We start from the raw sequence: 25,681 nt of genomic DNA on the forward strand, positions 1-25,681 counted from the left end.
AACTTGGTCAGAAATCCGATTTGTAGCGCATGAAAAAAGATATTTTTCATTTCCGATACTTATTTTTCTTATGATTTCTGTGAAATTCACATTTACATGCTCCAGACTCAATAATTTGTGGGATAAAGAAGCCTGAAGGGGAGGAAATTGAAACGGAAAATCCTTATGGTGTCACTATTTAACATGCTGTGCGCTCAGCAGCACCAGTGGGTTGTAATGAGGCATGCTGCTTTTTTCTTTTTTTTTTCCAACAAAGAAAATATGGAGCGCGTGTCTTAACAGTAAGAGGCAATGACTTGTTAGTATTCACCTCACTCAGTTATCACAAATTGAACATCAGCCATTTGGATGAGTGAAACACTTTATTGGGGGGGGAATGTTCAACCTTTTACTGAATAAAAACACGACTTTCTCTCACGGACAACTACAGCAGATACAGATCAAATAAGGCACAACACCCAAGAGGAAAGAAAGGGCATTTACTGTATATCACAACAAATCTGCCACACCAAAACCTCCATCCACAAGAAAAACGCTGTCGTTTTGTTGACAAGAGCAAGATTGAAATTCAGTGACCTCTGAAGGAAATGGAAATGGAAACTGAGGAATTATAAAAGCTAAAAAATAAAATAAAATAAGCCAGTCAGAGAAATCACTGATGTCGTGACAGCACACCACTGTGGATGATCTAACAAGGCCCCTAACTGTGATAACTTTTTACCTGGAGAAATATGTCATCATGAAGTTTCCCAACAGTGGAATGTTTCTATGTGAGAGTTTGAGTTAATGGAGGAACTTGCCTAATAGAAACTGACTTGATCAGTGCCAAAGTGCCATTTGCGTTCAACAGAACTGGTTTATTATACTGAAATAGTTTAACACTAATGTACATGTATAAGGGCGGCTTGTAAGTAGGAACTAAAAATTTCATAAAGTCAACAAGTTAACTTCTTGTGGTTTAAGTGCGCCCCAGGGTGGCTGTGGCTACAATGTAGCTTGCCATCACCAGTGTGTGAATGTGTGTGTGAATGGGTGGATGACTGGATATGTAAAGCGCTTTGGGGTCCTTAGGGACTAGTAAAGCGCTATATAAATACAAGCCATTTACCATTTAATATTTTGGGTGAGGCTTGAGTGCTTTCTTGAACCAGCCAACTTCTTAGTGCACTCTTTCACTATAAGGGCATACTGCTAAACCCACTGCTTTAAATACACTCCATCTTTTTGTTACGGGAGCCACAGTCATTGGGAATTAGTGAATAATAACAATGAGCCGTGACATGGCAACTTTTGGCACCCCTAAACTAACAAAAATCCACACATTTATAATGGATCACTAGATAATCAAGCAAAACTTCACGTTACAGTTTGTGTGAAGCAGTTCCAGATTGTGTGATAGGCCTTCCTTCCTGTACTTGCTCTACAGTGGCTATGGGGGGCACTGCTCTGCTTTAACCATTCCACTGGTGAAACGCCGCCTCTTCCGAGGCAGGTTTTATTTTTAATACATGTCCCAAAGAAGCCTAAAGAAACACAGAGGTCATTAGAGCCCCAATCTAGATTTATTTATACATATTAACTTATTTATTATTATTACGTTGTTTTTTTTGTTTTTACAAATTACCTTAAAGTTGTACATGGAAAACGTTTGGTATTCTCATTAGCTCACAAAACAAATTTACCTTTTCTTCAGTGTCTACAAATGGTATCACCACAATCGAAACGTGTACACCTTCAAAATATGTTTATTTCTGTCACAGTGTCACTTGTCATAACAAAGAGCAATTTAAAGCTATTTAAAAGTGACAAAAGTGTATTCAATCCAAGGAAGTGTTTAGAAAGGAGGTGTAATGCTGCAATAACAGATTGCCTTGACGCACATCCCTTCGGTTCTTTTAATCAGACCTTCATCTACGGGTAAGGTAGCTTTCACAGAAAGCAATCATATAGTCTTCCACTCTCTGGTCAGTAGCCTGTTTGTGTATCTCAGCATGTACAGTGCCAAGTCAAACTCAAGTCTCTTTCTCCAAGGCCTTTGGAGCATGTGAACAGGAACCTATATCTGGCTTTAGAGTCTTCACACTAGTCGGAAATGTAATTGTCTCATCTTCTTTGAAGAACAGAAGAGGACCATGCACAGTTAGTTCTGATTGTTTTTGAGGGGACTTTGCAGATTTCTCAGCATTTGAACTCAAAGTATGTCATCATGGGATCCCCCAAGTGATCTTCTGCTTCATGTTCCCCCTCCTTTCCCCCCCCAAAAACAAACAAACAAACAAAAAAAAAACCCCAGCTTGTACGGCCTGGAATAGAGCCAGTGTTAGTACCTGCCTTTTGTATGCGTGTAAACACACACCAGGCAGTGCTTTCTCACAGCTTGATATCCTGTGATTCTGACATTTTGGCAAGTGTCTTTTTGACCCGTAGGGCTGTGAGGCGGCAGGCTGGATTGTGGGCCCAGCATTCTGTCATCAGCTTTCCCATCTGTCTCAAACACTGAGGAAACACAAACTTATGTTACAGAGATTGCCGATTTGTTCGTTTCTGCAAGAGTAATGTAGAATATTTTTCCATGTTTTACCTCATCGCTGGTCCATCGATTAGGAAAGGATGGTCGTAGCTTCTTGATGCAGACCACCTCTCTCATGTCTTCATATGAAGGGTCTGTTGGAACCAGCTCATGGTACGGTAACTGGTACTCTTCAAGGATTCCTACAATAAACACGTTACAGAAGAGTCACATTCCTCTCTGACGCCGTTTAGCTTTTAGAAGGTGCTACAACTATTTATTCACTCCATTTACCTCCTGAGATGCAGCGACGTGCAATCTCCCAGAGAATGAGCCCAAAACTGTACATGTCAGCCATGATGTAAGACTGAAAGTGACTTCTGTTCAAAGTCTCTTCCAGAACCTCTGGAGGCATGTAGCGCTTTGTACCGACTCTTGTATTGGGGGGAATATCTACTTCATTTGTGTCACTAAAGAGTCAGACATCAAAGTAATAAGGACAAAAATTACTTTAAATACATGAATTCCAATATTTCTCATCATTCATCCTAAATAGAACACATTCATGAGAAATTCACCTGATAAACTTGACAGCCAGTCCTAGGTCAGCTATACAGCAGGTCCCATTTCTTTTCACAAGTATGTTCTTACTCTTCAGATCCCTGTGAGCAATGGCAGGTTTGCCCTGGGTGCCAAAGATCTCTGTGTGGAGGTGACAGAGTCCTGACACAGAGGAGTAGGCCAGTCGCAGCATAGCTTTATTGTCTAGAGTGGTCGATTTGAGGTAGTCATACAATGATCCATTTTCATGGTAGTCAGTTATTAAGTAGAGTTGGGTCCAAGAGCCAGTTCCTTTAATATCTGCAGCTATAAAACCTGTGAACGGGGGGGGGGATGTATGGAACACAAAGAAAGATGGACCTTAACATTCAGCAGTTTCCCCTTAGGACTGGTTAGTATGGTGCTATTATATTACTTATACAAAATTTTTTTTTTTAATTTGCCCCTTTACATCTCCTTTCTCGGCACCTTTTTTGATTTAGCTGAAGTCAAAGAGCAACACAAAGCACTGAGAAACAAAGAAATTCTCACATAGGTGCAGAGACAAGGTAGTAAGTACTAGACAAACAGACTCACCCAGTATGTTCTCATGTCTCATTAAGACAGTCTGGTAGATTTCAGTCTCTCTGAACCAACTCGCTTCCTCAGTGGTGAAGAAAACTTTAACAGCTACCTTTTCTCCCCTCCACCTGCCCATCCACACCTCTCCGTATCTCCCCTTGCCTATCTGCTTCACCATCTGAATCTGCTTGGCTATCGTTCTCTGGACCTGAGGAGAAGCAAAAAAAAAGAAGAAGGAAATGCTTAGATAAAATCTGACCCATGTGTTTCACCACATCTGTCATATTTCTTCAGAATTAAAACTCCAGTTTAAGGTTAAGTGAACGTCAGATGTGGGAGCTATGAAGTAAAATCAGGAATGGTACTGTTTTATTGTGTCTTGGCACATTTCTCAAGGTTTACCCAAGATTAAAAGAAGTCCCCCAAAACAAATACTTGTAACTTGTAGCTATAACAGTGTATTAATTACACACAGAAATTAAATACCGATATTCTGTCAATGATGCACACATTATTTGCAGACTGTCGACACATTTGCCAAAAAGGTCAAACACCCAATAAATGCATTTTCTAAAAACATTGCAATAATGCCAAAATTTGATATCATGATGGGCATATAAGTATCAAATGTACAACTATTACACACCCTGATGTTAGAAAAAAACAAAATGAATTTGGACCAAAGTACCAGGATGTTCACGTCCATGAAGCATCTTTTTGATTTAACTGTCACTTAGATGTAGTGAGTGTGTCTCACCAATAGAGGGAGCCCTGAGCCTGAGCCAGAGCTTTGTGATTGCTCTATCAAGTCTTTCAGAGATTCTCCAGGGGGGATGTATGTCTCATCCTGTTCTAGACCAATGCTGTAGCGAGGACGAGACTCCTGTCGTTTATACCTGTAAAATATCACAATATGTCAGTTTTAATTATTCACTAAAGAGAGGTTTCAATAAACCCTAATGAAGTTTGTTTTACTGTTTCATTGTAAGATGTAATTACCTGATGTAGCAGAAAATAATAATGACAGCCAATATAAGGGTGCATACAGTGACTGAAATCAACAAGGCCACATGGTGGATCTTCCCATCTACGTAGACTAGAAGGGGAGGATGAAAGAGACATTGAAAAAAGCATCAGAAATGTTTAAAGTCATGAAAAGTCATTTATCAAATTCCTCATCTAAGTTAAATGCAAAAAATTCTTGCATGTCAAAATGCAATAACTCTCTTTATACTCCAGAAACGTCACATTAAAACACAGGAAAAAACAAAGAATTTGAAATTTCCAAAGTGCCTCATGTAAAGGAAACAAAAAGGACTAAAGTACAGTAAACTGTGTACAAATCATATTTCACTCATCAATTTTTCATTTTCTTCTGGCACACACTTTCTTCCCTCAAGGCCCCAGTCAACAGCGAGAGGAAGCCCTCGACCAAGTCGATGAATTCCCCTCCTGATCCCCTATGATAGGGTTTCAGATTGATGAATCTGCCCTCAGTGTCTGCTGGGGCCTGTGATTTCCCTGGGAATCTAGGCTTACTTTCTCTCAAACACACGGAAAGGCTCTCTCTCCCTCTCTCACTCACTCTCACACACACACACACACACACACACACACACACACACACACACACACACACACAGTCTAATTCTGAACACGATGAGACACCAGTTTGCTCTTGACACGCCAGGACGGTTTGACACCGTCTCCTTCACTTGAGCCTCCTTTGACTCAATGAAAATGTCATGTCTCTGTCTTTTATCTCGTGTCTTGTCACACCATCAGCCACAGTTCAGGATCTTGTATCTATCATTGTAACTGCCGCTGCCAAACTGGAGAACTACTGGTGTTTTTGTGCATTTCATCTGCAACGAGGGAAAAAGCAGAAATTGGATAAATTAACTCACGAGGAGGTTTGAGTGGTGGCAGCGTAGGATGCAGATTTTTGTTACAGTAATCTTCATCTGTACAGCATTCTAGTGACCGCCTTTGACGTGAGTTCCCCGCGTCCTGAAAGACGGAAAAGTCATGTGAGGTACTTGGCTAGCATCTACAGTTAGGTTACAATTTCCTGCTTTATTAACTTAACCTCTTGTAATGCTTACCACCTAAATTAATTTTGGAAGGATTTGTGCCAGATGATGAAAAGAAAATGGCAGCAAGAGGAAGAAATTATGTGGATTATAATGTTACTTTCATCAACTTACTCTGCACTGAAATTCAGATCCGACCAGCCCAAGGCAACCTGCCGTCTGGACCGGCACCCCTCCCTCATCCTCCACCATTGTAAAACAGTAGCCATCCGTCCTGCAGAGGCAGATTTAGCGACAGTAGGTAAGGCGACCAGAAACATGACATGTTATGAAATAAATACTTGCTTTTGTTGGTGTTTCTCTTTACCTGCATGTGTTATTGGTTGAATCTTCTGGGCAGTGGTGATAACAGTGACACCACAGTAGTCTTTGGGAGGAGGAAGCAGGAGCTGTGCTGCCAAAAGTCTCCTTCCCACTCTCTGCTGCCTCCTTACTGGATGCTTTTAGCAGCATACTGTCCAATATGTTGCCTATACAACAGAGAAAAGAAGAAAATTACAAAAAATTAAATGGGAGAAAAACAAAATGATGAAGATCCACATCTCAACTTTCAGAAAGAGAACATTGCTAGAGAGTAGGCTTGCAGAATTTGGACATGTGCTATTAAATAACACAACAAGTATTTGCAGTAGCATAGCCAGACTTGGAGGTTGAATAGTCTGCTGAAGTGGGAAACAAGTTGTACTGCAATTGTGGAATATGTAAAATCCACAGGCTTTAACATAGTCACTAATAGGACTACAACAGATACCCAAACAGTCACAAAATTTGTATTCAGATGGCATTTCTAAGTCAGAATTACGACTACCTCATGTCCCAACACAAGTCCTTACATCTGTTCATGTACAGTAGGCTGTGACGAATAAGCTGCTTTATAATATATGTTGATAAAACTGTTTCATGGGAGTTGCTGTATTGACTGTTCTTGTTTTTTCAGTGTCTGACAAAACTGTGAAAATAATTATCTGCTTCCTTTGCTTTCAGACGTCTCTTGCTTTTCAGTTGTATTAATTTAGTTCTCCGATATGTTCGTTACATTAGTAACATTTTGTAAGTGGTTTTGTTCTGTGACTCGGACTCTGCTGTTCATGGAGCATTTCATGAACCTTCAGTGCACCTGTAGCTTTTTAATCTCCCCTGCGGGAGAAGCTTAATATCTGCTCAGCGAAGCACTGAGCGAATAGATCCCAGCCAAGATGACAAATATCAACCCTACGTACTCAGTATTCACATCATAAATCCAGTTCACATGAGTGAACCGACTCAAATGAAATATAATCGTACCTACTCTAATGAAACAAAATCTACTAAGATGCAAATAAAGATAAAATGTGCAAGAAAAACTTGACAACATTCCAGATACGGGAAAAAAAACCAAAAAACTTTGAGCTCAAACACCTGCTATGAAACACGCTCTCTCTCACAGTCCCCTTACAAATGCTTCAGCTCCCGAAGCTGTTGTATTCCCTCGTTATCCTATTTCAAAAGGGCACCTGTTTGTCACTTGAGGGGAAAAAAGGGATCACGGAAGTGTCTCTCCTTCATGGCTTTTAAGATATTCATTCATCTGAGCATGCTCATTGGGACCAGATGCTTACAGCTGCAAGCACAGATGGTCCAAAACAAGCATGACTCTTTCTTCGCTGAAATAAACTATGAGCAGATACAGAATCTGCTCTCCTGCTCCTATTTCAGCCTCTTGAGAAGGAAGTGTGTGCAGGGTTTGAATGTGATAGTGTTTTCGTGAGCAGCCTTTTCTTATTTCGGGACAGATTTTTTTAAAAACAGTTATAGACATTTGTCATCTAGCACTTCCCTTTCTAAATGCCCCTCTTGTACACACAGATAATTATGTTGATGATACTGCAAAAGAGGGATGGTGGGGTTTAAAGGGGTCACATTAACAATTGACCAATTTGAGAGAAAGGGAGCGAGGAAGACTAGGAGGGGGAGAAGAATGGGGGATTAGCAAACAAGAAGTGACAGAGCTGCGGGGAACTGGTGGGCAGTTTAGCAGCACACAGAGGGGACAGAGCAGAGGCCACTGGCCTTTTCCACCCTTTCTCTCACTCTGCCCTCCACCCCATCACTCCATAATGCTCACTCTCTTTGTGTTTCATTTTGCTGCAGACCTCAAACTCCCCCTTTCTTCTTCAGGCCATATCTCTTCTCGAGCGCCTCCCTGCTTCTTTCCTACATGCGTTCCTTCGTTTCTCCATTCAGACTTGCTTGTGTACTTTTCTCCAACCCTTTCTTCTTCTTCTTTTCCTTTTTTTTTTTGGTTCTCACCCACATGACCTGCCTATCTTTCCCTACTGCGTTGTTTTCCTCTTCTTATCTTCCACTTTCTTTGCCCCGTCTTCCCTGCGTGAGCCCACTGGATTGTCATGTGAGGTGCTGTTGCGCTGTTGACAAAACACAAAGCCCTTCACATCCATCCTGCACCTGGGATCTTTGGCTACTGCTCTGTCGTCGGCGTGAGCATGTGAGAAAGACAGTGGGAGGCAGACAAACAAGGAAAGAAGCAAAACGAAGGAAAAAATTGTAGAATGCCATTCATCCACCAAAACTGGAGCCAGGTGGCCAACTTAATGTTCTTGAACTTTTTGTGACTGTATAAAAAGGAAAGGAACTACATTATCCTCGAACTGTAACACTGGTACACTGTGACACTTTTTTGGTCTTAGTTTTCCACCTCTTACAAAAAAAATGCCTTTTATCTTTACAGAGATCCTGGGGTATTGAGTCATTTCTCTATAAGCCTGTGCCATCTGTTTATAAGGAGGAAGAGTGACCAAGGTGAAAAATGCAGTTGGTTGACAAAGTGCAAAGCTCTCACTCTACAATCTTATCTTCATGGAAAAGAAAAACATAGCCTTGAGTGAATTTAAGACATTCAAGTCATTTATTTATTTTTGTGTAAAACTGGACGTTAACTGATTGTGGCTGGTGAGAAAAATGTGCTGAACGTCTATCAATAAGCTCATTTGCCGGCCTCTCATCAGAGATCCTGGTGGTTGTTCCCTAATGAAAATGTAAATACATTTCAGCATGCACGGTTTGGTCTCAATTAGTGACCAATGGTGATGCTAAAATCTTACCAACTACCACTAACCTCACATAAGGCCATTGTCAACACTCAATTAACAACCATGTCCATACCCCCCACTCGGTCCTTGAAAAAAACCAAATAAAAAACCCAAAAGCTGAATGCATCTTTTCAACAAATGTCATTTTATGCAGCGTGTTTCTTTAAAAAGGTGAAAGAATGAAAAACTAAATATATTTACAGAAGACAAAAACAATGACAGAAGTGATGCTGTGCATGAGAGAGCAAGATGAAGAGAAGCGATGTGGACTAAGATAGACAGAGAGGAACAGTAAGAGAAAGAGCGCGCATATTCATTAGTTATCCTGGCCATGTCAAACAAGGTCTACCAGAAAAGCTCTTTCACCAAAGTCCATGTAAACACTACCCCCTCCCCTTTTCCACTTACGACACACTCATTTGACAACACGGCTCCCCTTCTCCCCTCAAAGTAGCAGTTCATCTTTTTGGTGTTTGACAGTTCAGTCTGTACACTAAAAGAAACGCACAAGGTAAAAGCCCTCCCCCCCCCCCCCCTCCCCTCTTTCGTGCTCTCACTCCCACTCTTAAGATTGTGTCTCTCTGTCTCTCTCCACCTTGATGTACATTCAGTTCCAGGTCTTATCTCCACGTTCTTGTTCCTGTCAGTGTTGAGATGAGCCGAGCCATCCCACATGTGCAGGAATGCGTTAATGAACCCCACTTTGCGATCTGAAGGCTGGATGCTTGGAAGTGAAGGTTGTCTGTCCTGGTGTTTTGGCTAAATTTGCTTTGAAATTCAAATGTGCTTTGCTTTTATCTGTGTCTCAAAGTGCTCTCTCCCCAACTGTGTGGTTGACCATGTTAACGAGGCACCATATAGAACACCAATTAACAATAAAAATAATCTTGAGTGTTTGGGCCTTGCTATTTGTTTTTTTTAACGTTTTTTTTTAAGATCTTAAGGAGAAATATCCGTCTGCAATTCATTTCTTTGGAGTTTAACGTCATGAATAAATATTTATGGAACATAATATTCTGATCATTTGTTTATAGCCGATGGTAAGTTTAGAATAATATACTGGGGATAAAGTGTTAATCACCTATATCTCCACTTCTAAATCTTAAACACTTCAAGCATAAGTAAAAAAAAAGTTGGAATACTACTTTAATAGAGGGAGAAATAATGCAATTAATAGCAGAAAGACAGAGAATGAATCACATTTTTGATGGAAACTTCTCCAACCAGAAGTTTTGATTTACTGTCAGTTCATGTTTCTGCTTTTTTTCCCACTGGGGCGAATGTCACCATGACCATTTTTTCAAATGTCAGTCCTGCTTTTATGTGTTCGACCGGTCAACCCATGCTTATGTCTGGACAAATCACATTACAGCTATCTCTACTGTTTAATAGGAGCTCCAAAAACAGAGTTGTAAGAACTATGATGGTCCTCCGACACAGATAAATGGGGGTGTTTCCAGCAACAGTTGCTGTAGAACCACGAGACATTTCCTGTGGTCTGAGAGTGCCCGGTGTTGTATGGCTCAGACTACAATCAGCTTTTAAAAGATTTGCTTCAGCAAAAACAGCACCATAAAAGTGAGAGCAAGGGAAGCTGTTGCATTCAGGCTTTTTATCCTCCAACACAACAACATAATCATCAGCCCTTCAGACATCCTTCATTATGCCACACTGATGAAGCATTGAGCCACTCTCTGCTTATACAGCTGTCAGCAGCTGCCAGCTTTATGCTGTGTGTGTCTCTGTTTCTCTTCTTTCATGGGAATTCCTGACAAGGGCCAACGGATGCTGGAACTCTGACTTAGGCTACGTCCACACTAATGCGTTTTCGTTTGAAGACACATCGTTTTCTCTCCATTTTGGCCTCCCGTCCACACTGAGACGGCGGTTTCGCTGATGGAAAACGCAGCATTTTGAAAAACGCTCTCGAAAATGCATACATTTGGAAACAGTGCTTTCACGTCACAGTGTGGAGAGCAAAAACGCAGACTTTCTAAAATGATGACGCATTTTAGGCATGTGATGCAGTCATGTGACGCAGTCATGTGACCAATTACACTAAGATAGCGGAGGGCATTATACAGCAGTTGTTTTGTTTTCTCTGAATTTTGACAGCCCTACTAAAGATATCAGTCTGTACATGCTCCAGATAGCTTTTCTTCAAATTCTTTAACTCTCACTCGCTTTTGAAACTTTGTACTTTTGTGTTACTCGCAGCAACAACTCCACCTCATTGTTAGTCCATTTAAAAAACTCGGTGGTTTTCCTCAACATTCTGCCGTGACGTTTCAAAGAGCTGGAAAGTAAATAAGCGGCAGACAGAAATGAGGCAGGTCAAATCTTCTTGCGCTTCATGAATGCACAGTACTGGAACATAAGCGTTTTTGGCCGTTTCAACGTGGACGCACAACTCTGTGAAAACGACTGAAAACGCTACTGTGAACGCGGAGCGTTTTCAGACGAAAATGCCGTTTTCAAATCTATCCGTAGCCTTAATTCCAGTAGGCCTTCAGCGTTCCCGTCAGAATGCAGGGAGATGATAAAACAGTCCTTGATGGAGGTGTGACAAAAGGAAAAGACAGAAAGGTGACCAGCTGATCTGTTCATGAAAGGCTTCTTTCCTTCTTATTCTCATGACGTCTGTGGGCCCACATCCGTTCACAGAGAGCAGGCATCTGGCTGGATCGGTGAGTCTGATGCCACTGGTTGAAATCTGACTCAAACATTGTGTCCTAATTTAACTACATGCTACCACCTGAAACTAATTTTTTATTAAGATGGAATACACAAGTGAGTCAATAAGGATTAATGTTGAGGTAATACAACAACTTGACTTGCAACAATGTCTTCAGTGTTGAATAACTTCTTATATGAAACACTCCTACTTATCTATTGAAATGGCCACTGTAGGAGATAAATTAAGCTACAAAAAGCTTTGGTGAACTCCAACAGATGCACAGAAGCATCTGCTCTTTTATACAAAAGAATGCTTGTTTGAGAAATACAGCATGTACAGTGACTGAAACATTATGAATTTTTATATTCAAAAGCCTAAACCCCAGTTTGAGGTAACAGGTGTCACAATGGTGGCTATCAACTTTCTCTGTTAAGCCAGGTTTTCTGCTTCAAGCTCTGTGCGTGTGTTTGATGGATCATATTAGTTCAATTCAATTTCAAAAAAATGATCCCTGTGAGTGTTGCCTACTCAAGAAATGTTATCAGATATGGATAGTACAGGTTGCTCCCTTGCCACAAGGGGTCACCACAGCTGGTATCTGCACATGTTTGATTTAGCGGTTTTACGCTGGATGCGCTTCCTGATGGAACCTTGAGGGGATTTGTGTTTTCAGCTGGAATTGAACAGGCGACCTTTTGTTTGCCAAGAAAATATGTTAACCACTACATAATGATGATAAATTGGTGATTAAAGCAGTAGTTTTTCATATGGGGGGGCACTAAAAATATTTGGGTGGCACACCAAAAGCAGAACAGTCTCACGGATGCTACAGAAAATTTATAATCTAGGGATTTTAGAGCTGGAAAGATTCAACCTCAACACTAAGAAAATATAGATTAGAAATGGCTTTAGTTTGTCAGCAGATCACAGTGAAATTAATTTTATTGATTAAACAGATATTCTTGGGAGTGTGTCCTGTAGCTGAAATTCCACCAGTGTAAAAGACAACACAACCTGCTCCCGACCACGTTCAGAATAGGTAATCATGGGGATTTAGCCAGGTAAGAAGAAAGCCTCTTTCATGACGCAACTCTGACTTTAAGGTCACAATGGGCTGCTTATAAAATCATTTTGCTTAGCAGTATATCCATCTGACCACTGTTTGTTTTCTTGCTCTTGAATGATGCTGTTTTCAGACATCAGTCCCTTCACCCTACATGTTTTTAATATTCCAAAATACTTTTTAAGTAAGTAGTAGGGATGGGTACCGGTATCCGGTGCCATCATGGCATAACCAGACCGAAAAGCAGCGCACATTTCGGTGCTTTATTTCGGTGCTTCTTTTTCCTGAGCTATGATACACTTTAGATTCTAGCCAATCATTTTACGTTTCCGAGGATAGTAGGCGGGTCCAGGTACACATGTTCTTTTAGAGCAGAGCTACAGATTAAAAATACACAAGGCGAAGCGGTCAAAAGTCTGGCTGTACTTCACAGCAAAATATGCAAACTCAGCAGCCTGCAACAAGTGCTTTAAGCTGATACGTGATACTGTCAAAGGAGGTAACACCTCAAATCCGACGGAACACCTGGCGACGCATAGCGTTTTTTTAAAAGCCGAGAAATGCGCCGTATTTGATAGCTTGCTGCAAGACCTCACACCGTGCACATCTACTGCGGGTGGGTTGCCAGTTATCGGACCTGGAGTTAGCAACAGCCCCCAAAAACCCGAAGATTAGAGTCCTGGCCCCTAGCCCTGCCAGTGTAGCAGAAATGATGACGGATGATGATGATGCAGCAGCAGCCGTTCTTCTCTGCGTGAGTAGCTTAATGTTGTTCGTGTGTAATTTACGTTGAGTAGGCTAACCACGTTATTAAATTAATGCATGTAAGGTGAACTAGCAAACATCATCATAGCTACATGCGGCTGTCTTCTTGTTTGATGGCAGATACTCCCTTCACCCTGGCCAAAAAGGCTAAAATGACCAAAGAAAAAGTGGAAAACAGTTAAACATGAGAGGTTTTTGGATAAAGTTTGTGTTTTTTTCCATTGTTTAAGCACTGCTTCCAGCCAAGAGTGATACCATATATGCCCCATAGCTGCAGAAAAGGCTAATATTGTTATCTTTTTACAAAAAAACAGCTGAACATGAGAGGTTTTTGGACCAATTTTGTGTTCTCCATTCTTTAAGCACCGGCACCGTTTCAAAAGTACCGGTTTGGCACCGGTATCGGATAAAACCTAAACAACACCCATCCCTAGTAAGTAGGCACATTCACTGGCACAAATGTGTAACCTATAAAATACAGGTGTATATTAATATACAAACGATCCCAGCAAAATGTCTGACCACCTTGTGTGTTCAAAATATATGATTATACTATCATTTACCTCACACTCTAAAAAAAGGCTTAAAACTAAAACATTACATGCTCAGACTATGATGCACACTCATTAATAAGCAGCATTAGGTTACAATATGCACACCCTTTCAGTAAATTCAAGCTTGGCAGCTATTTTTATCATATTGGATGTGCTATTCCCATGATATCATCATGTGACTCATTGTTCCATCATGGTGGTATGCAAAAACCATGCCTATAAACTGATAAACAATGGCCTCACACCTGCCAAGCTGATAGCTGGCCATAGCAAATGTAACAACTCAAGCCTAAAATTTCACCCAGAAACACACACTGTCTGATAATAACAGAGAAATAAAAACACAAAATCATTTCACAAGCTAACACTGCATCTAGAAATGGAGAACCACGTTTGCACAGTGAGGATACTTTGCATTGTCAATCCTTTATGTGTGAATCAAAATTGCATGATTTTGTGCATTTGCATCACAAAATATATCCATCTATCCATCCGATACAAGTTCTGAACATTCAATAAAATTACTGAGCAGCTGGAAGTGTTTAAGTGTGCAAAGTGTCTAAAGGTTGCAAACAAAAAGCAAACTTTTTAGAATTGCTTCCAACTGCGGTGACTTTGCACTGTTTCCCTTTCTGTCTCAGAAAGTTACAACTCAAGAAAAAATATACATGCATTGTACAAGATAACCATCTCAAATTGATACCTTCATTTAAATGAAGCTTGCTTTCTTTGCTCAGATGGAAATATGTGGGGGGTTTTCCTCTCCTGACAGAAAGAAAAAAAATGGAGCCACTTTAAACACACATCAGCTACATGAGTTCTTTAAATAAATACTCAGAGTGACACAAACTTTAAATACAAAGCACTGCACTCATATAGGCCTCACAAATCTCAATGTGCATGTATTCCTTGAGGCAACACTGACTGAAAAATCAAAGTTCAAATGTAAGTCTGGCATTTGTAAAACCCTTAATGGCTCAGTGGGAAAACTGCTGGCTCCAAATGATCAAGACCAAACGTCTACTCAACTGTAATGCACACAAATAGCTTGATTACAGTTAATGTTCAGATTAAGATAAAAGTTTGATTAAGTAGTTTACATGAGTCACAGTAACCCAGCAAAGAGAGAAACACTGGGGTCACTCTGTTATTAATGTCTGGATTTGAGACGGGACAAGAGAAGGGAACTGCTTTGACTTTGCGAGTGGCTGGAGGTTGATTCCCATCCACAGGACACTGGGACTGGAACTAAAAAGTAGAAAATTTAAAAACTATCAAAATATAAAAATGCAATATGGGTTTGTTTCTGAGACACCAACTGCCCGTGAACTTGTGAACTGGGCAGTTGGATGGTCTTTCCAACTTGGGTAATTTATAAGCGTAAGCTGCTTTTCAAACCATCATTTGATACTATCTTTATCTAATAAGTTGGAGTTTCATTTCCTCTGATGCTGAACTCCTGTGACCTGATTTGATTCTACATATGAAGCCACTTTTTTCCATACCTATTAGTGTCAAGTTGCTCTTTTGGTTTGTAATGTGAAATAATCAAATAAAAAAATGAATGCATATGCACATTTAAACTACTTGAGATGTTTATTTCCATCAAAAGGTAAAAGAAAGAAAAACAAAATTAAAAATTCAGATCCCCATCAGCTTATGTTTAGATCTAATTGTAGGCTTACTATAGTAACATTAAAACATGTACATAATACAAGCACATAAATGCATGATAATATATTTTAAATAATATTCTTCCATACCACTGATTGCTTCCAAGTGATCCCAACACCATCATCAAGTGCTGGAATTTAAATATATAAAAATGTATGCATCTCTGTAACTGCAGGTTTGCCTAATATCTATGAATTTTCATTTTAAAGTTCTGAATCAGCTTCGCCAGTTAGTTTATGAGTACAGTGGGTTGTTTGGGTTGTGGGTTGTTTGTGGAGCATCACAGGTGCAAAAAAAGTGCCAAACACAGATATGTGTTATAATTTCTCTAAACGAGTTAAAATCTTGATGAGACCATTTAGATTTATTTCATATAATGGAAGTGCATTCACTCTGTAAATCACTATAATGTCGACTAAAACTCCATTTAATACACACATGCACACACAGAGACACAAACACCTACTTATTGCTGTAATAGGAGACCATAAATTACTGTGCAATTCCTCTCTCTGGAATAATGTAGCATTCAATAGGGGCAATCAAAGCACCTCACGTCAGTAAACCAAACCTCACACCTAACGTACTGACACACACACACACACACACACAGCAGTTGTCGTGCAGAACTCTAAGCCAAAGACAGCGTCTGCTTATACTAAATGATAACGTAACGGAATGTAAATCAGAGATGTTCAGCGGTGAGAATGAGAACAGGCAAATATGTGTGTAGGTGAGTGTCTTTTTTTGGCAGCTTTGGGAGCAGAGGGTGTGCATGAGGTTTATGTGTGTGTGGAGGGAGGGCTGATGGTGTTAACATTACAGCTGCCATGTGTTTATTTCCAGGAGTTCTGGTCTATGCTGTCTCCGTCATCTCCACATGCTTAAACTGTTACTTTCCATCCATCTACACCCTGCATGTCTGCAGAGTATGTGTGCATGTACGTATGTGTGCTTCGTGGGAGGATATTAATGTATTTCCTACTTGCATGTGAATAATGCGGGGGATGTGGACATCCATGTGCACGCACGGGTGTGAGTACAGTTGCATAAGTCTACATATGTTTACAGCTGCACGCGTCCCACAGTCTCCTCTGCGTGATTAGCTTCCCATTAACTAAGTCGCATATCACCCATCAGCACATCAGTGGCTCCAGGCCTTCTCTGCACCATCTAACTGGCCAAACAAGCTGTTGTCTAGACCCTTAAAGCACACAGACTCACACACACAGACACACACACACACACACACACACACACACCATCTGGACACCGATTAGGTACCTATCAAAGCATACAATGACTCTATTGCAAAGCCATTTGGTTACAAGTCAACACATGACCTCAAGTTAAGTAGTGAATTTATTCATTTTCTCTGCCTCATTCTGTCTTTTATTTTTTCACCAAAGCCTGAAACTGAAGAATATCTAATGGCCAATATGTTTTAGAATTAAAGCACAGATTGTGGTGTCGTCCTTAAAGGTTCGAGATACTTGACTCAAACAAGTAAACCTGTAGATGAGGTTATAAGGCTACAGATAGGAACACGAGATTCAAAAAGTGATCGAGTTAGAAATAGCTCAACAATTGTTTGGTATACAGGGTTCAGACAAAATGTTTAGTTTTTAAACAGAAAAAGGAGAGATTGAAGTATACAGTTAACTTTGTGAAAACGCTTGCTATGTCTTAAAATATAAGACGGGCACTGATTTCCTATCGAGACTGACATTGACATGGATCACTATTTTCTCTCTGCGTGTCCTTACGTTCATTTACCCTCTTCTTCATGTTAAACAATACCAAATCTTCTATACTGAATATCTCTAAGAAGCCTGAACTCAAGTAACGGGCCCCAAACAACGATCAATTACCTTCTCCACTCCCTGCTCGCCCTCCCCAATCCAAAAAATAGTTCCAGGTGGTGAGACTGGGAGGGCAGGATATCATGGAGGGAGTGCGAGTGCATGGAAAACCCTAAGCCCTCATAGTCCCAGTGCACTAAGGTTGTCACAGCCAGCTTTCCTTTGCTCCACTCCCCTTCACCTGTTATCTGTCTATCACTTTATTGTGTTAGACCATGTTGGGCAGAGAGTGATCAACTCACACAATCAGAGTATAAAGACGTTTTTCTCGCATAATCGCAGCAAATTTGATTTCCAAGATAGAAGTTTTGTAATTTGATGCCTAGCTGTCATCCACATGCTGAATTTACTAACAGCCACCCATTGAAATTTATATTAATAAGCAAAATATATATAGCACAAGTGATTATATGTCTTTGGACTATTAATACAAATTTCTGTTCTAATCATTCCGGCAATAGTTTGTAGGATTTTGCTGAAACTCGCATAATATCAGTGCTTATTATTGTATAAAAATTATCCTTTCTTTCTACACTGCCTCTCTCTCTTTCTCTCTCACCCACACACACACACACACACACACACACACACACACACACACACACACACCTTCCCCTGCTCCAGCTGTGTCTTAAGAAGTCAGCGCCAGACCGGTAATCTGACTGGGATAGAAGTTACTGGATCTGTATCCATTACAGGATGTAATACCCCTCTATCCCAAACTCTCAACACTTCCCCTTTCTGCACCTTTCAGAGGTCATTCTAAGATGACTGTTTCCTCCATTTTTCTCAGCGCTATAGCCCCATCCAAATATAATGCAATTTGCTTATTGCACATTGCTTTGTAGCTGATGGTTACCCACTATAACAGCCATTCCAGGTGGTGAGAGTAACCCTCTAATGCATTTTACCACAATCAAGTTTCAACCCATGTTGTGCATTACACCACTGGTAGTTGCTTCACCTGAGAAAAGTTTCGCTTTTTTACTTTGAAGTTGCTGATTTTTATTGGTATTACATGGTTTCTAGTCACAATATCATCACAAACCGAATACACAGAACTTCTGGGTAACCGACACACTACAGCTACAGGAGCTGCTCAGCCAGGGTAACCCATGCTATGAAGCTCCCAGCACACAATTTCTGTGCTGATGATGCTGCTGGTTTGAAACTCCTGAGTCAGCAGAGCATTACCACCATGAACCTGAGCACTCAGCAACCCTCAGCACTCAGTAACAAGTTGCTGGAGTTTTTAAATGCTTAAATTCGCCAATAATACCAATTAGAGTTGATCGTAGAATATCTACAAGAGAAGAACTTTCATAAACTGGCTTGTTGCAGTAGTGACAATCTATTTGCAGTATCACACTCCAATTCAGTGAGATCTATAGAATGTCCCAGTATTTTACAAATGTTTGTAAAGGCAGACTGCATGGCTAGGAGCTTGGTTTTATACATCTATGACAATGTAACTGAAAACACCTGAATTCAAAGATTAAAAGGAGTAGCCCAACACTTACAGGCCCCTTAAGTGTCAGTATCAAAAATGGTGTATTTGAGACTCATATCTGTGTCATTACTTTTATAGTAGAACAATAAATTCTCAAATGTCACCACATTAGTCTTCTGGGTACCAGGTTGTTAAGCCTGGTCAGGCCATGGTTTTTGGTGCAAGCTGAAGAAGAAAAAGAAGGAAAAAAAAATCACATAGAAAATTGACAAAGGGAAAACAAATACTAATAGAAAACCAATAACAAGCACTAAAATGTTCCCCCTCTGGCTCAACGTTACAGTCAGGACATCAGTAGTTCTAATGAGGTATCAGTTTTCTGCATGTGAACAGAACACATCCTGTCAGAAAGCTTTAAGGGTGAGGAATGGAAAGCACAACTAACGGCACGGTACACTGAGTCACATCTCAAGTGCTTCTTTTCTTATTTTTTTAAAGCTGTGTTTTATTCCAAAATGCCTAATGACTTCCTCAGAGCAGAGTATCTTCAGAGACCCTCTCTGCATCCCTAAATGCAATTGAATGAATTCACTTGGAGTTGATGGGAATCATCTCTTTCACTGCTTTTGATTTTCTCAAAAACTAACAGCCAGGGCAATCCATAAGTATGAAGTATGTTACTTTTACAATAAACTCAAAGAACTATGGCAAATTCTTAGGAGCTCGAGAACACAGGCAGCAAGTGTGATGTGTATATCTTGGCCAAAAACCAGGTAAATGTTTTATTCAGATAAAATAACACCTGAAATTCCACAGAGAGCAACAGTCTCATTAGAGAGCAGTGACAAAAGCAAAGCAACTGGCGGAGCTTTGACTGTGAAAACTGATACAGCCGTGCTTATTTCCACCAAGGACAATGAAATGTAAGCTATCACGCTCGCTCCTCACTTCCCAGAACTCACATTGAAGGCTGCAGCGTGGTGTAGGTGGAAGGTCACAAAAGATTTGTGTGTATGAGATTCATAAAGTGTGCATAAGAGTGTGATTTCCCTATACTGCCTATGCCCACTATGCGACAATAAGGAATACAATGTTACCTATTTGTTTACCGCACAGACAATGGCGTATAAATGCCAGAGGGCAAAATGTGACTTTTATGCAGACACAACAGAGTAGGCATTTTACTGGCTGTTTAGAAAATTAACTACTCCATTTAACTATTTAACTACTCACCTGTGGCAACATGAACAAGGAATCCCAGGTATAGACATCTATTCAGTCTACCAAGTTATTTGTGAGTTGTTACGGAACAAAGACAATACACCGAGGAAATTAAGATACAGAAAGAGAAAAGGAGACGGAGACAGTCTTGTACATAACAACCACCTCGCTCCGTCTCACAACTTCTTTTAATTGACAAATGTTTGCCTGTTGAGTCACGGCTGAATTTATTGACAATCAATCATCTGTATGTCAGCCGATGAATAGGCCTGTTGCTGGTCCAATCAGTCATCTACGCGTAAGCCAATAAATGCGACTAACAGGCCTCAGGAGAAATGCTTTCTGAATACAGTTTGGACAGTTTGGATCAGCACAGTCCCTTTTTTGTGTTTCTGTTTATTATGTGAATTTTGCTGATGCCAGCAAATAAAATAAGACAATGAATTAAATCCTAGCATCTCAAATTCACACGCTAAGAATTTAAAGGCTATTCAGCACAGAGCAGTGTTCTAACGCTTACATATAAATAGTCATTTTTCATTCTTTTAGCTTCTAAATACTGGCAATGCCGGGAAGGATTTATGAAAACTGGACTGAAGATTTTCTCAGCAAATGCCTTACAAATAGAAAAAACACACACTGTGAATGACTAACTAGGAGCATAACACAAACAAGAAATCTTGGGTGAGGTCCAACATTGTGTCAGATTTAACAGTTCTTCTTTGCTGGCAGCTGTTCTGCGGCATCTTGGACGGAGCAGTCGGCGTTACCGTGCATCTAAAACATGTCGACACTTTGTCAGTTTGCACCCCTGTGCACTCAGGTGTGCAGTTTCATGCTTAAAAGCACATAATATTTAAAATAACTGTTATTCCTTCCAAAGCTCCAGTTATAAATTATGAAGCAGCACCTGAAAACAAAGCGAGTAAATCAGAAGGAGGGAGCTCGGCACAGACTGCTTCTGGAAAACCACCCAGTGACAATGACAGGAAAGATATACAAGACAGAGGAGATGACTTGCTGCCAGAGGTCGCAGGAAGACCTCGGCACATAACATACTGAGCATGAGGTATGAGCGTTTGCTGGCTTAACTTCAGGGCTCCCGGCTGAAATAGCCTACAATGACTTTAAATAGATCAACGATAAAGAAAGAGATAGATAAATAAACGCAGACACCATCATTAATTAGAAACACTGTCCAAATCTACACTCTGTGTTTAACTGAACAGTGGAAAGACTAACATTTAAACTCTTGAAAACCAAACTTTGTTTTTAAATTACTGATTGGGAGGAAAATCTACAAAATGCTCTTGTTACAGTTAACCCTAGAAGAGGGCATGAAAAATAACAGAGGCTGCGAGTTAACCCTTAAAGCTGAGCTAGGGAGCACCTTTTTATTGTCGCTGGAAAAAAAATTCAATATAACATTTGAGGATGTTGTAATTGAAGTAGAATTAGACGAACCATAGCTTCTTGACCTTCCCCGAGGCTTTAGAAAATCTGGCTCACGTCCACAGATTTGAGTTAACTGCACTTCTTTTCAGTCTGGCATGTAGAGGGTCAAGTGAAGTATAAATGCGGTAATATAAAACCTGAAAATGTAATCATTTGTGGTAATCCCATCAGTTAAGCATAAGACTTTCACTTAGGAGATTGGGGTTCAAATTCGATTTGAAGATGAAACTCAGGCACTGTTAAATAAGACGAATGAACCGTCTCCTGTCAGACTCTTTATTTCTACTTACTGCAGCTTTAAAAACAAGTGTGATGGCACTAAACGCAACAGAGTTTTGAATCTGACACGTTCTCCCTCCAACACATAACAAATCACAGTTGAGATACCAAACATGGTCACAGACAAAGCGGCCGGCGCGTGTAACATCAGTGTCAGTCTGTGAGGATGCACCTCTCAGTGTGCTTGAAGAAAATGACAAATATATTGTAAATGAACTGACATATGACTCAGTTATTATTGCAGCATAGAGTGCTTTGAAAGGGGTGTGATAATTCATGAAATGGGAACATCTTTCTTCTTTTTGCATCACAAGCCGCTGGTTGAATATTAGCTTCAGCAGCATTCATGTGCATGTGTTAAATACGCAAATTTAAAAATCATAGACTTGCTTGAAAATGTGTCGAATCAAATTTCTCATTTCAAAATCACAGCCCAAAGGAAGAGACAAAACACTGCCCTGTGCTTATTAAAAACCTTTTCATAATGACATGAAAATCAGTTATAACGCACAGAAAAAACAGCAACATACTATAGATATTTGGGATCATGTCCACTTCATTTGCATTTAACGTTTAAAACAGATTGTCATCATGGATTGCTTTCACAAAATGAAGGGCAAGGTATAGCACAGATTTAAGACGCAAGACTTAATGAGTTAAAAACTGGTAAACAACAAAAAAAAACTCTAAAGCAATGCTTCACAGTGTTAATGGGAGTAAGAGACGTAATGAGCTGTTGTGGAGCAACTTCAGCACGCAGCTACTTAAAAAAGTTCAGGGGAGCAGTCAGCAGAGAAAGTTTGCAGTAACTCACCGTGTCCTTGCGCATGCAGAGAGAACAGTCCAAGCAATAGTAGAGAACTCCAGCTCCAGAAACAGAGAGACAAACAGCGCTTCAGCCTTTCTCCCTGCACTGGCATGGTAAGAGTGTGCCGCCGCTCCTCTCTTCTCTGGTCTCCTCTCTTCTCTGGTCTCCTCTCTTCAGCGCTCTCCGCACGATGGGATCCGCTCACACGCCGTCGCTCCTTCTCAGTGTGTATGTATGCACCAGAGAGAGAGAGTGGGTAGCAAGAGAGGCGGGGGTAGTATCAGGCATGCGAGCTCCTGAATCTGCGAGTGCGAATGTGTGTGTGTCTGTGTGGGTCCACCGAAACGTGAGAAAGTCCACACCACACAGAACACACCGGCAACAGCAGCAGCAGTTGGAGATGATTGTCCTCCCAACCCTGTCTGACAGTAGCAGCCCAGCTGAGAGAGAGAGGGAGAGAGACAGACAAAAAGGGGGAGTTTACTTCACTTGCCTTGTAGGGAGGGCTAGCCCTCTCTCTCTCCACACACACACACACGCACACACACACACACACACACACACACACACACACACACACACACACACACACACACAGGGAGGGAGGACATGGGTGGAAAGAAAACAGGGGCAGAGAGCAGACAGGAGCAAGATGGGGTTTTAGAAAAAAAAAAGTAGGAGGAGGGTGAGGAGGACATTGAAAACAAGCAGCACTATCTGTGGGATTCTGCACCTTTAACAACTTATAGATATCTGTTTACACTTTGTTTTGGAAATAAGACTGTTAATCGGGTGAGATTGACATAAAGTCCTGTTAGGTCAACACTTTATGTAGCACTGCTTTATTGTTAATAAAGCAGTGCTACAATTGATCATACAATACATTTCAGATTACTGCAGGAACTAAAAGAAAATCATATAACATCCACATGTACTTCCTTTCATGTGATTGCAGCGGATCCTAACTGTTGTGCGTTTGCATGGCCTAAATGGGAAAATTGGACCAATGTATGTTCAGTAAATATATCAGAATAGCTGAATATCAGAGTAACTGCCAACACTGGAGGTACTGGTTAATCTGTGTAGTACTTCAAGTATAATTAAGGGAAAAAATATACTGTATATGGAAGAGGCCCTACTTTAGGTGTGGTTTAATAGAGTGGATTTGAATTGTTCATGTTAACACGTAGGCAGGCTAACCTGTAGTGTACTTAGACACCCTTTATGCATATGGTTTTGAGCCTAAGGCATTGACCTTTAGCTTTGGTCTTCAGCAGGCTGGAACGAGCATATGCAAAACAACATTTGAATAAAACTGCACTCAGGTTTGTGTCACCGACGACTCCACAGTCTGCACGGCTGGAGTCGGGTTTATCATTCCGAAGAATTCTGCTTTACAATCCCAGATTTACGAAAAGCTACTCAAAACACCTCTTCACACAGTGGCGTGCTATTCAAGTAGCTGGCCTAGACACTTTGAAGGAGCTGTTAGAGATTACATCACCCAAGCCTGGAGCTTTTATACTAATAAATAAATGGGTTGAGACACTCTAATAGACCATTTCCTTTCCAGAGCTATCCTCTTGCCTGTAAGGCATGCTTTCGACAAAACCGCGTGTGTGTGTTTGTGAGAGCGCACGTGCGTGTGTGCTGGTAACACCTTGCTTTTAGCTGAAAATATGACAGACCTGAAACACCACAGAATGAGCAGCTTTTTTTTTTTTTTTCCCTCCTCAAAACACAAAATGCTGAACATTGAAGTTTCGAGGTTAAATAGATGGGGGTTTTGTTTTCATGTTAATCTGCCTCTTTGTTGCTGCCGCTGTTCTTTGCACTTCTTTTCTTTCTCACACTTGTTCATGTTGGTCATTAAAGGCAAACAATAGGCTGCCTGGCTCCCTCGCTCTTCGATGAGAGCAAAATATCACTTCACAAATAAACCGTCCTGCCCTGCCGCTGCCCTATCGTCTTTCTGTTTGCCCTCATCATTGCCTCTCTCAAGCCCTGTTCCCATACAAACAGTAATAAATGTTCTTGTCAATTTTCCTCTCCTGTGAAAGAGAAGATCCAGTCTCAGTTTTTGAAGCAGGATGCCGAGCTGGGGATGTTTAGCAAATAAGAAGCGGCCACTTGTGTAACTTGATATTTCAATTAGTATTTTGACAATTAATTAACCAAATACATCTATTTGGTGTCTTTCTTGCTACAAGATTACAGTGATCTGATTTTTGAATAAAATCATTTTTTTTTTGCCCTTTCTGAACTTCTGAAGTCCTGGATTCGGTTATAAAGTCAAAATTTTGAAGTGACCATTCCAGATAGGAACGTTTTCCGTTTTGGAAAACCACAGCAAAGTTTCTCCTGTTTCATGCCTTCCTAAATGACACACAGCTTTCTTTATTACCATTTCTACTCTTTCCAAGATTTTTTTTTTTTTTTTTTTTTAACTAACAAACTTAGCTGCCCTCCCCCTCCACTTCTGTGTTTTTCTTCTCCACTCCTTTTCCCACTCCCCTCCTCCAGTGAACCAGAATGTCATTTCAAGCATGTCTAACCACGGGAAGCCTTTTAAAAAACTGTGACAGCATTTGCCCCAATCCCCAATAGCTGTGAAGCCCTGTGTGTGTAAGCAAGTAATGAATGTCTGTGGTGATTTGCCTGAGAACAGAATATCATATGCAGATTGAGGTATGATCCCTTTAAAAGCTGTTACTTTAAAGGTACTGTAGACCAGTGCTCCATGACACACACACACACACACACACACACACACACACACACACACACACACACACACACACACACAGGCTATTCTTCACTGGTGTCACCCTCATGCTGGGTCTATGATGAATGGCTGAGACTGTCATGAGCGAAGGATGAGCAGTAAGAAAAAAGGGAGAGAGAAAAAAGCACAGAAAGGCCTCTGACAAGTAAAACAAAGGGGAGAAGAGGGAAGAATAATAGATGTCTGAAGCCTTTTAGAGGAAAGCTTTTTTGAAGAATTTAGATAACAGAAGGAGGAAGTTGACCTTTAAGGGATATTTAGAGGAATTCAAATTT

At 40.6% G+C, this 25,681-nt stretch overlaps 1 protein-coding gene across 1 annotated transcript; it reads right to left on the bottom strand.

The window, feature by feature from the left end:
• Positions 1-349: 349 nt before the first annotated feature.
• bmpr1ba (bone morphogenetic protein receptor, type IBa) lies at positions 350-23,049 on the bottom strand. Its single transcript, XM_085475565.1, has 11 exons — positions 22,628-23,049; positions 6,032-6,194; positions 5,839-5,938; positions 5,539-5,641; positions 4,631-4,727; positions 4,389-4,527; positions 3,647-3,839; positions 3,088-3,385; positions 2,804-2,979; positions 2,582-2,712; positions 350-2,496 (listed from the first exon to the last, which is right to left on the bottom strand). The coding sequence occupies exons 1-11, from the start codon at positions 22,731-22,733 to the stop codon at positions 2,371-2,373; spliced, it is 1,632 nt and encodes a 543-aa protein (XP_085331691.1). The 5' UTR covers positions 22,734-23,049; the 3' UTR covers positions 350-2,370.
• Between the last annotated feature and the right edge of the window lie 2,632 nt (positions 23,050-25,681).

Source organism: Copadichromis virginalis, linkage group LG12 (assembly GCF_057382275.1).
Source record: "Copadichromis virginalis isolate Kocher_CV1m ecotype Utaka linkage group LG12, C_Virginalis_male_GT1.1, whole genome shotgun sequence".
NCBI classification, from domain to species: domain Eukaryota; kingdom Metazoa; phylum Chordata; class Actinopteri; order Cichliformes; family Cichlidae; genus Copadichromis; species Copadichromis virginalis.